Here is a 13,590-nt window from a genome sequence, read left to right on the forward strand (position 1 = left end):
ATTTCGTTAGAAACAGAAGAATTACATTTCATGTAATCACTTTGATCAAAAGTCAACAAATACAGTCCATCTTTCTCTTTGGCAGTAAGAAACAGTTCTCCATCTTTGTAGATCTTGCAGCTTTTAGCATCATAGGACAGTTTCAGTCCTTTCTTTGCAATCTGCGACACGCTCAGCAGATTAAATCTCAGTTCTGGAACCAGGTAAACATCACTTATAGTCAAGTTCAGACTCTCAAGATACACAGTCCCAATTCCTGTTGCTTCCAACTCTTGACCGTTGGCCTGTTTCACAGTGAAGCTTTGCTTCTTCAACGTCGTAAACAGTTGTCTGTGCGGGCACATATGAACCGTTGCGCCCGTGTCAATTATGAACGAGTTCCCAACATCTGGCGTGGTTCCTTTCGCCATCATAGCCTTTGCAGGTTTCACCTGGCACTTGGAACGGCTTTTGCCTGACGCCTCAGGCTTCGTAGAGCTGCTCTTTGCTCCTCTTGACTGGCGCGGCTTCTTACAGTTTCGCTGTAGATGCCCAGTCTGTCCACAATTGTAGCATCGGACAGCACTCAATGCTACTCCATGCTCTCCAGTAGATTCATCAGTGGGGAGATTTGAACTCCGTTCCTCCCTCCCCCTGTCAGCAACACCCATTGCACCTTGTTCAGGAACACCAACAGTTCCAACAACCACAGTTCCTGCACTCTCCCCTCTGGGGTCAAAGCTCTCCTCAGCTTTCGATGAGCTCTTAGGAACTTGGCCAGCATCATCTTGGCTCACCCCTTCTGGGGTAGTTATCCATCCAGACCCTGATGAATAACTGTCTCTGGTCAGGGGAGATGAGTTAGGCAAGTCTCCCCCCTTCTTGGCATCCATTTTGAATCCAAGCCTCTCTCACTTTCAAACAAGCTGTAAAATCCAACAGTTGTTTTTTTCTTTCTCACGCAGGCAAAACTGCAAGTTGTTTACGCTCTTTTGCACCTGGCAGCTAAACTCTGGCTGCTATGGAAAGTCCCTTCCAAGGGCACGTAAACTTGTAGCCAAAACACTCTCTGGTTTTGTTTCGCTTTCCCAGGCTCACAGTCCAGCCCCTCTGCCAGTAACTTTCCTATTTTCCGTTACGTAGCAAGAGTGCATTCAGGACTTCTTATCTTTAACCACAGGAATTTGTGGAATGCAGACTTCAGCCTTTAAGCTGCAGGCCTCTTCCTTCCGGAGCTTTTGTTTTCTTTGAAACGCAGCTCCGTGAACCAGTGAATTTATCAACCTGCGTTCACACTTTAAGCCCGAAATGCAGCATACCTTGATCTCCGTTGCTTGGGAAAACACCTCTTCTTTCCACCAGCTGTCTGTTGAGCCTCTGGCTTCTTTCAGACGCCTCTCTTCCTCCTTGGAGCAGAGGAGGACAATCCACCAGCCTCTCATGCAGATGTCCGATGAATCGAAACCATCCTCTGCTACCATATGTTAGTATCTTCAGCTCACAGGCAGAGGTACCTGGCCTCCCCCGAGGCAATTGAGCGAGATACTGTGTTTACCGTCTGTCTGCGACCCCAGCAGGCTAGGTAAACAAACCCGGCGATTCTTCTCATTAGTCATGAGAAGAACACACCCTCTGCTTCTCTGCTTCTCTCTCCCTCCCTGCATTCTCCCAGGGAGGAGAAATGAGACAGACAGGAGTCCTTTCTACATGTTTTATTCCTGTCACTCAACAGTACATAGAAATGTGACTGCACCCTTCAGTCTCCATCAGAAGAGTCACACACTCCTCCCCTGTACTTCCAGTACAGGTCACATGACACTCTGAGCTAACATCCGGTGCTCAGTACAGAGAATAGGCTCCACCTTTTCTCCAACAGTACATCTGCAAAACATAATATCCTGTTTTGCATTCCAGCCATCTGGAGCTGGCTTTTGCCTTGGTGCTTTTTCCCAACATCAACAGGGTTTAGTGAGCTGGGAGATTCTGTGGCAGAATGCAGTGCAGAATCAGAGGCAGAAGAGGAAGGAGGCAAGTGGGAGAGGAAGGTCGAGAGGCTGAGGTGAGTCAGGAGAAGGAGGAGCCACCGGTTTTTAACCCTCTCCTTTTGCCAGAAGCCACCCTCCCTGCTTGTCTCTCAGAGCCAGGAGACCCCCTGCAATGCAGGAATCTCTGCTAGATCATCCAAGACAGATGGCCATCCAAAAGAGGCTTATTTTAATTGTAGATTGATAACTGAATGCAAAAATTGGTTTCTAAGCAGTGGACAAATGAGAACAAATAGTGGCCTGGATTCAACTAACCAGCCCCATTGGCTGCAAAATGGGGCTTGCTCCACATTCCTCCCTCTCTCCATGCCCCCATGACCCCCTTGGATTTGACTCTAGGGCATTGGGAGGGAACTCCCCAGAACGGCTCACAAGGAGATGAGAAAGTGGATCCTTCCATTGGGGAAACTGGAATGCTTGCGTAGGCAGAATGACTTGAAAAACACAATGTGGAGTACCACCTATTTGCGCAGAAACGAATACCCATAATTAAAATGCAGATTAAAATAAGCATCCATAATTAAAATGTGCAGCAAAGCAATCGTATTAAAACAACACCGCAATGTACAGGAAGGAAACAACAGAGCATTGTGGAGCAGATCATATTTCTGCTGTCTCAGAGGAGGACATTTCCCTTTTTCTTTTAGGGTCCAGTGTGCTTTGAAGATGTCGCTGTTCGTTTCACGGACGAGGAGTGGGCGTTGCTGGATCCTGACCAGAGAGCTCTGCATAAGGACGTCATGGAGGAGAATCGTGGGATCGTGGCCTCTCTTGGTAAGGCTCCCTGTGGGATTGTCATATCTGCCTGGAAATTCAAAAAATACCTCTATGGACCAACCTCATAAATTTTCACAGAGCTCAACAGCGCCCCCTATAACACCCCCACAATAAACAGTAACTTACAGTTTTTTCTTTGAACAATCTTCCTCAAATTATCCCTTTTTCTACCATGATTGGGCTGGTCTGAACTGCCCAGGCCATCTTCAATGTCAGCTTCAGAATTGTTAGGAAAGATAAGTAGCTTCAGGTTTTCTGTTTTTGTTTTTGCTCCTGTCAGTCTTGGGTTGACCAAAGAGACGACTGACATTGGAGATGGAGGGGATGCCATGACTGGGCCAAACAAAATTCATCCCAGAGAAGAGCTAGGCTTATTGAATTTCAGGTAGAAGTAGCAGTGGTGGTGGTGATGATGATGATGATGATGATGATGATGATACAGTGGTACCTCGGTTTACAAACTTAATCTTTTCCGGAACAGGACTGTTCTTAAATCAAGGTACCACTGTAGTAATAATAATAATTTTTATTTATACCCTGCCCATCTGGCTGCGTTCCCCCAGCCACTCTGGGCGGCTTCCAACACACATATAATCATGAAACATAAATAATAATAATCTGATCCCATATAAAGAAAACATTAACTTTAAAATGAACAACTTCTCCTAGTGGCCGAAATTGTGGAAACCTTTTGTGAAAAGTGTATTTCTGAGGTTTGTCAGTATCTTCAGCCCACAGGCAGAGGTACCTGGCCTCCCCCGAGGCAATTGAGCGAGATACTGGATGACCTCTCCGCTGCGTCTCCCGGCAGGCTAGGTCATAAACCCGGCGATTCTTCTCATTAGTCGTGAGAAGAACACACCCTCTGCTTCTCTCTGCTTCTCTCCCTCCCTGCATTCTCCCCAGGGAGAATGTGAAAAGACAATCAATGTTAGCATCATGCATACTTTTAACCTTGTCACAAAACTCCTGAAACTTTTCTAAAGTTTCTTGCGGTTTCTCCATCATATAAACCCAAGAATAATTAGTGAAACAATCCACACACACAAGGTAAAATCGTGCACCGCCTCTAGATGGTTCTAGAGGACCAATCACATCAGCATACACCCGCTGAAATGCTCTGTCGACCTTCTTGGTCTTGGTCACCTTCCTGGTGCTCACACTGGTCACACCTGCAAGAGAGATTTCGTTAGAAACAGAAGAATTACATTTCATGTAATCACTTTGATCAAAAGTCAACAAATACAGTCCATCTTTCTCTTTGGCAGTAAGAAACAGTTCTCCATCTTTGTAGATCTTGCAGCTTTTAGCATCATAGGACAGTTTCAGTCCTTTCTTTGCAATCTGCGACACACTCAGCAGATTAAATCTAAGTTCTGGAACCAGGTAAACATCACTTATAGTCAAGTTCAGACTCTCAAGATACACAGTCCCAATTCCAGTCGCTTCCAACTCCTGACTGTTGGGCTGTTTCACAGTGAAGCTTTGCTTCCTCAACGTCGAAAATAGTCCTCTGTGCGGGCACAAATGTTTTGTACAGCCCGTGTCGATTATGAACGAGTTCCCAACATCTGGCGTGGTTCCTTTCGCCATCATAGCCTTTGCAGGTTTCACCTGGCACTTGGTACGGCTTTTGCCTGACGCCTCAGGCTTCGTAGAGCTGCTCTTTGCTCCTCTTGATTGGCGCGGCTTCTTACAGTTTCGCTGTAGATGCCCAGTCTGTCCACAATTGTAGCATCGGACAGCACTCAATGCTACACCATGCTCCCTAGTAGCATCAGCAGTGGGGGAATTAGAACTCTGTTCTTCCCTCCCCCTGTCTTTTTCTTCCAGTGCAGCAAGTCTGTCGTGTTCATTCAGGACCACAGCACAAACTCTCTCCGCGGTCAGCTGCGCGGCCGGTAGGGAACCAAGCTGACTGGCAACAACCTTGTAGGTGCGGCTAAGGCTGTTTATCATCATGAAGCAAAACACTTCCTCCTGAAGACGGAAATTGCGTTCCACCATCTGTTGACGCAGAAACTTCATTTCTGTGAGGTGCGCTTGAACATCTCCATCAGGCGCAAGTCTCAGATTGGTCAATTTCTCAAAATACAGCAACGCTGAAGAACCAGCATCTCTCTGATGCGTTGTACGCAGCGTGTCCCAAACCTCTTTCGCATTTTCTAAATGCTGAACATGCACCAACTGATCATCTGAGACACACAGAATTATAGCAGTCCTGGCCCTCACGTTCTGTGATTCCCAACCTCCGGTTGGTGCTGCAGGGATGGGGTTTTCAATTACATCAAAAAGCCTCTGATTCTGCAGCAGGGCCTTCATCTTTACAGACCAAGATGAATAATTGTCATTGGTTAAGGGAGGTGGGTAAGGCAAACCTCCCCCTTTCTTGGCATCCATCTTGAAGCCAAGCCTCCAGCTCACACTGTCAAACAAACTGTAAAATCCAACAGTTGTTTTTTTCCTTTCTCACGCAGCAAACTGCAAGTTGTTTACGGTCTTTTGCACCTGGCAGCTAAACTCTGGCTGCTATGAAAAGTCCCTTCCAAGGGCACGTAAACTTGTAGCCAAAACACTCTCTGGTTTTGTTTCGCTTTCCCAGGCTTACACTCACAGTCCAGCCCCTTTGCCAGTAACTTTCCAACTTTCCGTTACTTAGCAACAATGCATTTCAATAGGACATCTTATCTTAACCACAGGAATTTGTGGAATGCAGGCCTCTTCTCCCGGAGCTGTATTTTTCCAAGACGCAGCTCCCCGTGAACCAGTGAATTAATCGAACTGCGTTCACACTTTTAGCCCGAAATGCAGCATACCTTTAACTTTGTTGCTCTGGAAAAACACCTCTTCTTTCCACCAGCTGTCTGTTGAGCCTCTGGCTTCTTTCAGACGCTTTCCTTCTCCCTTGGAGCAGAGGAGGACAATCCACCAGCCTCTCATTCAGAGGTCGATGGATCGAAACCATCCTCTGCTACCATATGTCAGTATCTTCAGCCCACAGGCAGAGGTACCTGGCCTCCCCCGAGGCAATTGAGCGAGATACTGGATGACCTCTCCGCTGCGTCTCCCGGCAGGCTAGGTCATAAACCCGGCGATTCTTCTCATTAGTCGTGAGAAGAACACACCCTCTGCTTCTCTCTGCTTCTCTCCCTCCCTGCATTCTCCCCAGGGAGGGGAAATGAGACAGACAGGAGTCCTATTTACATGTTTTATTCCTGTCACTCAACAGTACATAGAAATGTGACTGCACCCTTCAGTCTCCATCAGAAGAGTCACAACTCCTCCCCTGTACTTCCAGTACAGATCATATGACACACTGAGCTAACATCCGGTGCTCAGTACAGAGAATAGGCTCCACCTTTTCTCCAACAGTACATCTGCACTGTTTTGCATTCCAGCCATCTGGAGCTGGCTTTTGCCTTGGTGCTTTTTCCCAACAGTTTGATGGCTCATAACACTACTTTTGTGTGGAGTAATACCATTTCGATTTAGATTTATTGCGGCCATTGGCCCATATCGAAAACAATACATCAGAATTTATCCGTAAACAATACAATTTAGACAGTTCCAAGTTAAAACACCCTTATAAAACCAATTTAACTTTAGTTAAGTAAACACTATACACAATAAGCTCCCTCTATGTAAACCGCAATTCCGATCCATCAGATTTTGGGGGGTATACGTCTTAGTTCTGGCACTTATTGATGGTTCTTAAGTTTAGCTAAGCTGTCAGAAACATACAGTGATCCATTTCTCCTCTTTTGAAATAAAACATTAATCAGGTATCTAGCGACTGCAAGGGATCTACTTGTATCTTCGTCGTTTAATAAGTATATTATTTGGGCTTCCTGAGGACTGTCAACAATTCTCGATAAATATGGGGCCAGAAACTTGGACCGTGAAGCCGAATGTAATGGACAACAGAAGATTATATGATATAACGATTCTATATATCCGCTTTTACAGTCACAGAGGAGTGAGATCTGTCCGTTGGAGAGTCTGTTACCCAACACGTTTGATGGGAAAGCATTGAATCTAGCCATTATAAAGGCATACCTGTGTGTCACCACAGATAAGGTAGTTAAGTAAGATGGAAGTTTCGTTGGTGGTGTTAAGCCAAGGTTTGTCGGCGAACAGGTGCCACCACCTGTCGCAATATTAAATTGTAAATCCATCTCCTCTAATTTGTGAGTTATAATTCTTTTGGCCAAAGTTAAATCCAATTTTAATAGTTCAGATGGAGATAGTCCTAGGGACACAAGTTTCCCATGTATTATTTTTGCCCAGGGACTAGGGAAGTCATCTCTCCAGAGGCATTGTATCAGGTGGAGATTTGGAAGTTTATGCCATAAAGCCAACCAGTAACCGAGGATGCATTTCCATAATGTGGTTTCTAGAGATGTAACATTTAGTTCCAGTCGTATAGCAGTATTGCTTACACACCTGGGTAATTTTAACAACCTTCTTAAAAGCTGGTTTTGGATTACCTCCAAATGGGTTAGATTAGCAAAGGACCCCCATAATGGGACTGCATATGCTATTGTTGCAATCACCTTTGCCTTGAAAACTTTTAACACTGATGGAATATGGAAAGCCCCATCTGAAAAGAAAAAACGCAATAGCGCATAGGAAAGGGCTTTAGCTCTGTTTAATACATATGCAACATGGACCTTCCAGCCCATGTTGTGTTGGAGAAAGACTCCCAAGTACTGAAATTTAAAGACTTGGTCAATAGCTTTTCCGTCTATTCTCCAATTATAGGTTTTTCGACTCTTGGTGAAAATTAGGACTTTGGACTTAACATGGTTAATTGTAAGAAAATTTGATTTGCAGTAAACATCGAAAATTTTTAATGCCCTCCTAAGGCCGACTCTTGAAAAGGATAGGATCACTGCGTCGTCTGCGTAGAGTAGAAGGGGGCAACAATATTGGGCAAGACGGGGGGCATGGATCGTTTCTTGAGCCTCTATCAGAGGCGCCCTCATATCACTTATAAATAGATTAAAAAGGGTCGGAGCAAGGATACATCCTTGGCGAACACCTCTATTGATAGCTACTGAGTTTGAGAGGTCGCCTGCCGGAGTAATTCTCACCCTAGCGGCCGATCCATCATGCAATTTAGTTATTAGCCACAGAAGTCTTTTGTCTATTCCCCATCGGGCTAATTTTCCCCAAAGCAATCCTCTGGGGATGCTGTCAAAAGCGGCCTTTAAATCAATAAAGGCCGCACAAAGTTGGCCTCTATTTGGAGAGGAGTATTTCCGGGCAAGGTGGTATAAAACTAAGACCTGATCAACCGCTGACTGATTCGGTCTAAAACCAGCCTGTTCAGGCCCAATCAGGTTGTTCTCTTCGGCCCATTTAGTAAGCTTAGTTAACAAGAACCGTGCATATATTTTCCCAATTAATGACAATAAACTGATATTCCTGTAATTTCCCGGGTCATCTGTCGAGCCTTTTTTATGAATTGGAACAATAATCGCATCCTTCCATATTCTTGGTACCTTCCCACTGTTGTTTACGGCATCAAAGGTAGCGGCCAAGATTTTCGCCCACCAGTCAGCATGAAGTTTTATAGCTTCTGCCGGGACTAGACCAGGACCGGGGCCTTTTCCGATTTTAAGATTAGAAATAAGTCCGTGGATTTCTTCCGGGTCAGTGGGTGGCCAAAGGGGGAGCTGCTCATAGACTCCATCGATTGTATTAATATTAAGGTCTGGTAAGGCAAAATAGTTCCTTAGAAAGGATTCCCAAATTGGGGCAGGAATAACTGTTAAAGGGTATCTTTTAGATTTTCTGTTAACCAACAGCCAGAATTTTCGGGAATTACGGGTACTTGAGGCAGCTATAAGTGCTTGCCAGCGGTTCAATTGCCATTCCTGTTTGGCCTTTTTCTGCACATATTTGTAAGCTGATTTTGCCTGATAGTACTCCTTGGGAAGCGTAATCGCCCCTGAGGATTTGTAATCATTATAAATAGCACAAAGATGTTGTTTGGCTTGTTTGCAATTACGGTTAAACCACGGTGCACCTGTCTTGGGGTGGGCCCAATTTGCCTGGTGGGTTGGGACAGAAAAGAATGACGTGAGGTCATTCAACAGATTGGCAAATAGATTAATAGTTTGATCGTGATCATATGAAGTTATGCCAAGGGCTGAATAGGTTTGTATGATCTCCTGCTGAAAAAATTCAGAATATTTTTGAGCCTGCGTTACAGACCACTTTATACCCTTCACTCGTAATGCCGTATTAATACCCTCTACCGGGTTTTCTGCATTAGTATCTAATTGAGTTAGATGACCGTGCTCGTCCCCGTGCCAGTCTAGGTCAAACGTAGCAGCAAGTGGAAGGTGATCACTATAGTGGATATTGCCAATCTTAAAAGAGAGAGCTTTCGAAATCAGGTCACTCGAGGCTAAAAGGTAATCTAGTACACTGTTTGATTTTATGCCTAGGTGGGTATACTCCCCCGGTATATCAGGAGGGCAGCAGCCATTCAGGGGTTCTAAGTTTAAGCGAATAGCCATCTGGTGAAGTACTCCAGCCTCGTTTACTTTAGAGTCTTTTGAGGCTCTCCCTAAGGCATGTCTCAAATCATAATTGTCAAGGCATGGAGCAGTCCACCATTTAGCTTTAGTTAAATCCGCCCAATTTGCTGCTATACGTGCGTTGAAGTCACCACCAATTAAGAATTGGCTATTGGCATATTTGACTCGGCATGATACTAAATGATCTTCTAATATTTCCCATCTATCATGCAGTTCAAGGGACGAACCCCCTGGCGGGAGGTAGACATTAGAGATTAGCAGTGATACTTTTCCCCCCGACATCAACCCGGATAAAGCATAAGGGGGAGCAGTCAAAACTAGTGAAAATTTGAAATGCAGCTTCAGTGAGATACCAATTACTAGACCACCTTTCGGCCGTCCTCCTTTCTGGGAGGGATAAGCTGGAAGGGATAATAGGTCGAATCCGTTTATGACAATTTCACCCTCCTCCCAAGTTTCTTGCAATAGAATGATATGAAACGAGTTGATATACGACTGGAATTCTGGGTCGCATTTTTTCCTATGCCAGCCAGCTATGTTCCAACAGAGGATCGATATTGGTGGTTTTCTGGATTGTCCGGCTAACCGTCATTTAAATTCTTGTGGGGGGCTCTTATGCGACCAGGACGCTCCCTTAAAGAAGTCCGTTATTTTCCTTTGCTGAAAGTTGTCGTCCTGGTGTGGTGAGTCTTTTGCTCTGGTGCACACCGGCTGTGGGGAGTCTTTTGCTCTAATGCGAGCCGGTTGTGGCACGATCGACTCACGAGGGCCAGAATTTTGGGGGGGCAGAAGAGAGTTAGCATCCTGGTGGGTAGGGATAATATTTGGCGTTTTTAGCTGTCGGGCCCAACTAGGCTCTGAAGAGGCTCCTGCCAAGTCCGCTGGAGCCGTCCTGTTTGGGGATCTAACCGATACACTTGTGATCCTTTGATTTATATGTCCTGCTGGGTCTTCAGTCCACTCTGTGGTGACTCTCGACACTGTAGTGTCTTCCTCACGTAATTGTTGGATTTTTGGTGGACAAGAGTGCGCTGGAGAAGCCTGACTTGGAGTGGCCACTGCCGTCTCAGGTCGTGGATGGTCTTCGATGTATGTTGATTCCAAGTCCGGCATGGAGGAATGAAGGGACAACGATTAATCCAGGGGGGTGTTATCCTGAGTTCCATTCTTTGATCGGTTAATCACGGAGGGAACAGATAAGTCTATTAGAAGCAGGGATGAGTTACCAACGTGAAGGGGAGTAGAAGAGTCTGCCTCCAGCAGTGAGACCTTCCCATCCACTGCAGAAGGCACCTTATATGCTGGGTATTGGGGAATTGCTGTTTCCACCTCCATGGGGCATGGCACCGCTAAATTGGAGTGGGTATTATTCGTAGAAACTCCATTGCAGGCAATACTTAGGAGCTGAAGTTTAAGTAAGTCTAGCCTATTTATAATTTCTTGTTGTTCCATCGCTGGTAACTCTCCAAAGGAGGCGATAAGCTCTCTTTCCTCCTGGGGTGTCAGAGAGTTACTGGCACAATCGTAGTGTTTAGTTGTAGGAGTGGGGGCATTTTGGGACTGGCCCAGACATGGGGTGTACAGCTCAGCCCTCTTTTGTGGTTCAGGATGGGAGGGTTGTACCATCTCCTTGATTAATCCCTCCGATAGGAGGGGTCTAATTATGGAATCCATGAAGACTCTCGTTGGAAAAATGCCAAGACTATTCAAAAACACTTTTTGCTTAATAATAAGAGAGGGGATTTTTGCAGAGTGGAAAGCCAGCATCATTCTCTGATATTTGTTCTGTTGGATTAAGGGAAGCACAGCACAAAGATCTATTTGTGATGTCTCAAGATTTAGAAGCCATCTGAGGTGCTCTTTAGTCCCATGTAGCGTTGCCCAACTTGGGTCCCTTTCCCGGAAGGTTAGGGAAATCTTCCTTGGATGTAGAGTCAGGGATTGGCGATTCAGTGAGGGGTTGAGATTATATTTGCAGTTCTTCATACGATCAGTGTTTGGTGGCGCTTTCTGCCGGCACAATGGAACATCTACTGCCCCATCTTGGGCTGTCTGTACCGGCTGGTGATCCAGTTTTTGCTGAAGGCTATGCAGCTGAGAGGATAGGCCATCAGTTCTCTTAAATATACAGTTTAGAGTTCTAATTATTAGATGGAGTTGCTCACAACCTGTGCAGTCCGCAGATTCGGCTACCAACACCTCCTTCGGATAGGGACCATCCCCATTTGTGTTACCATTGGCTTTTCCAATTTGTAGCGTCTCAGGGGCCTCATCTTTTGATGTTGTTTCAAGGGCCGTTAGAGGATCGAAACGATTTTGAATTGCTATTGAGTAGATACATTCCTCGGGGCCTCTCCCACCTTTAGGTAAACCCTTCCTTGATTGCTTAGGCCTCGGAGAGGATAATGCCTCGTCAGGGTCTCTTGGGCGTTTTCCATGGCCCATAAATCAATTTTGCAGGGGAACCGTCGTGCGCACTGTGCTGGGGAGCTCCTTAAATCCTTTAGTCTTCCTCACAGGAATACTACCACTTCCAGGAGAGTGGTGCCGTAAAATTACTCACAGTAAGGCAGCCAGTTCAAGCCTCTTCCTTCCCCTCTTCCTTGTTCCTAGGATTTTTGAAACAGCCCGGTTCCAGCAGTCGGGCAAACTTCACTTCGCAATATGCAGTAAGCTAAAAGCTAAAAGGAAATAGCTGGTTGACAGGGCAGAGGATTTATGCCCAGGAAAACTTTTCACTTATCTCTCCCAGTTAGGGAGGCGGCGGCAGCCGTGGCGGCGAGTCCAGGGGGGTCGGAACAACCCAGATAAAACAAAATAACACAAGTGGAGCGATATTAAAAGACAGCCAGCACAGCCAGCAGATCATTAAAACTCTCAGATAAAAACAAAGGAGGATAAAACCGCTTAAAACCACGTAAAACTTTGATGAGGGTAAACGAAATTACTTGGTAACTACCTTCGTCGCCATGTTGGATTCAACCGAGTAATACCATAAAATTATATAGTAATGGAAAGATAATGAAGGATGTAATGCAATGAATTTTATGAAGGAGTATTTATTAGAACAGCAGTCATAAAGAAAAAACGTGAAACCTTTGGTAACCATTGGTAACCTTTAGCTTTAATTACGGCCTTACAACGCCTTCCCATGAAGTGAACCAAGTTTTTAGTTCTGCAGCTGTAATAATGCGAAACCAAGACTGAATTATTGCCTCTGTTAATTGGGCTTTATTGCTGGGTTGCTTCTGAATAACAAATTTCTTTAGTCGGCTCCAAAGATTTCTGATTGGGTTAAAGTGTGGGCTATTCCCAGGCCATTCCAGCAGTGAAATATCATTATCTTGAATGCACCTTTTGCACACAGCAGCAACACGACATAGAGCTGAATCCTGTTGAAAATATATAAATGCTTCAGTATCTGGGAAAAGATCACCTGCGGAACACTTCAGTTTGGGCTCACGTTTTTCGTTTATGCATTTTTCCGCATTTATATTCCCATTAATGACGCAAATTCTGCCCACACCTTTTGCTGCCATACAACCCCAGATCATCACACTGTCTGGGTGTTTCACAGTCAGTGTAATGCAAGTAGGATGTAAATCTTCTCTGATTCTTCTCCAATTAAAGAAACTTGCATATTTCGTACCATCACTACCAAGCAAGGTAGTGTCCCATTGTTCCACTGTCCAGTTAACATGGGTTTAATCTTTTCAACCTATGCTTGAGAGATAACAATGGCTTTTTCCTTAGAATTCTAACATTTAGACCAGTCCTTGCACTCAACTTCCCATTACATTGCGCCATGTCATCTTGTATACACCCAGATTATTTTCTTCTGTCTTGTAGGCAAAGTCTCTCCACTCGTCCATCGTCACTTGCCTTTGTACACCTTTCCCTGCCTTAACAAGTCTGATTTTGTAGTGACTAAGTCTCCTTATACCTCTTCAAAAATATAGAAAGGCCAACTTTGGTTAAGTTTTCCCCAATCTCTCTTCTACTAATTTCTTCATAACTGTAGCCTTGTTCACTTAATAGTACAATCTTACATCACTTTCTGGGGACCATTCAACTCTTTGTGCCATTTCTATAATTTTATTATGTTTTACACCCTCACTAAATGAAAGAACACAAAAAACCCAACCTACTTGATAGCAATCACATAACACACTGACAAAAGTCAACCTAAGCAAGTTGTGCTTCCTTTTTCTGGTTATTTCGCTATAACATTTGATTAAATA

At 44.9% G+C, this 13,590-nt stretch overlaps 3 protein-coding genes across 5 annotated transcripts in view; all 3 read left to right on the plus strand.

The window, feature by feature from the left end:
- Positions 1-13,590, plus strand: part of LOC308475144 (uncharacterized protein) — a 174,169-nt gene that overhangs the window by 102,142 nt on the left and 58,437 nt on the right. The gene's annotated exons all lie outside the window — the stretch shown is intronic.
- Positions 1-13,590, plus strand: part of LOC308475310 (uncharacterized protein) — a 95,282-nt gene that overhangs the window by 59,008 nt on the left and 22,684 nt on the right. The gene's annotated exons all lie outside the window — the stretch shown is intronic.
- LOC308475133 (uncharacterized protein) overlaps positions 1-13,590 on the plus strand; it is a 42,619-nt gene that overhangs the window by 27,090 nt on the left and 1,939 nt on the right. Inside the window, exon 1 of one of the 2 annotated variants that reach the window (XM_081002073.1) lies at positions 2,506-2,798. The exons of the other annotated variant lie outside the window; for it this stretch is intronic. Coding sequence (XP_080858199.1) covers positions 2,765-2,798 — 34 coding nt within the window. The 5' untranslated portion in view covers positions 2,506-2,764. Of the gene's footprint in view, positions 1-2,505; positions 2,799-13,590 lie in introns of those variants that run through there. 2 annotated transcript variants of the gene reach the window in all.

This window comes from Podarcis pityusensis (assembly GCF_964106645.2).
Source record: "Podarcis pityusensis genome assembly, chromosome: 4".
In the NCBI taxonomy this organism is placed as follows: domain Eukaryota; kingdom Metazoa; phylum Chordata; class Lepidosauria; order Squamata; family Lacertidae; genus Podarcis; species Podarcis pityusensis.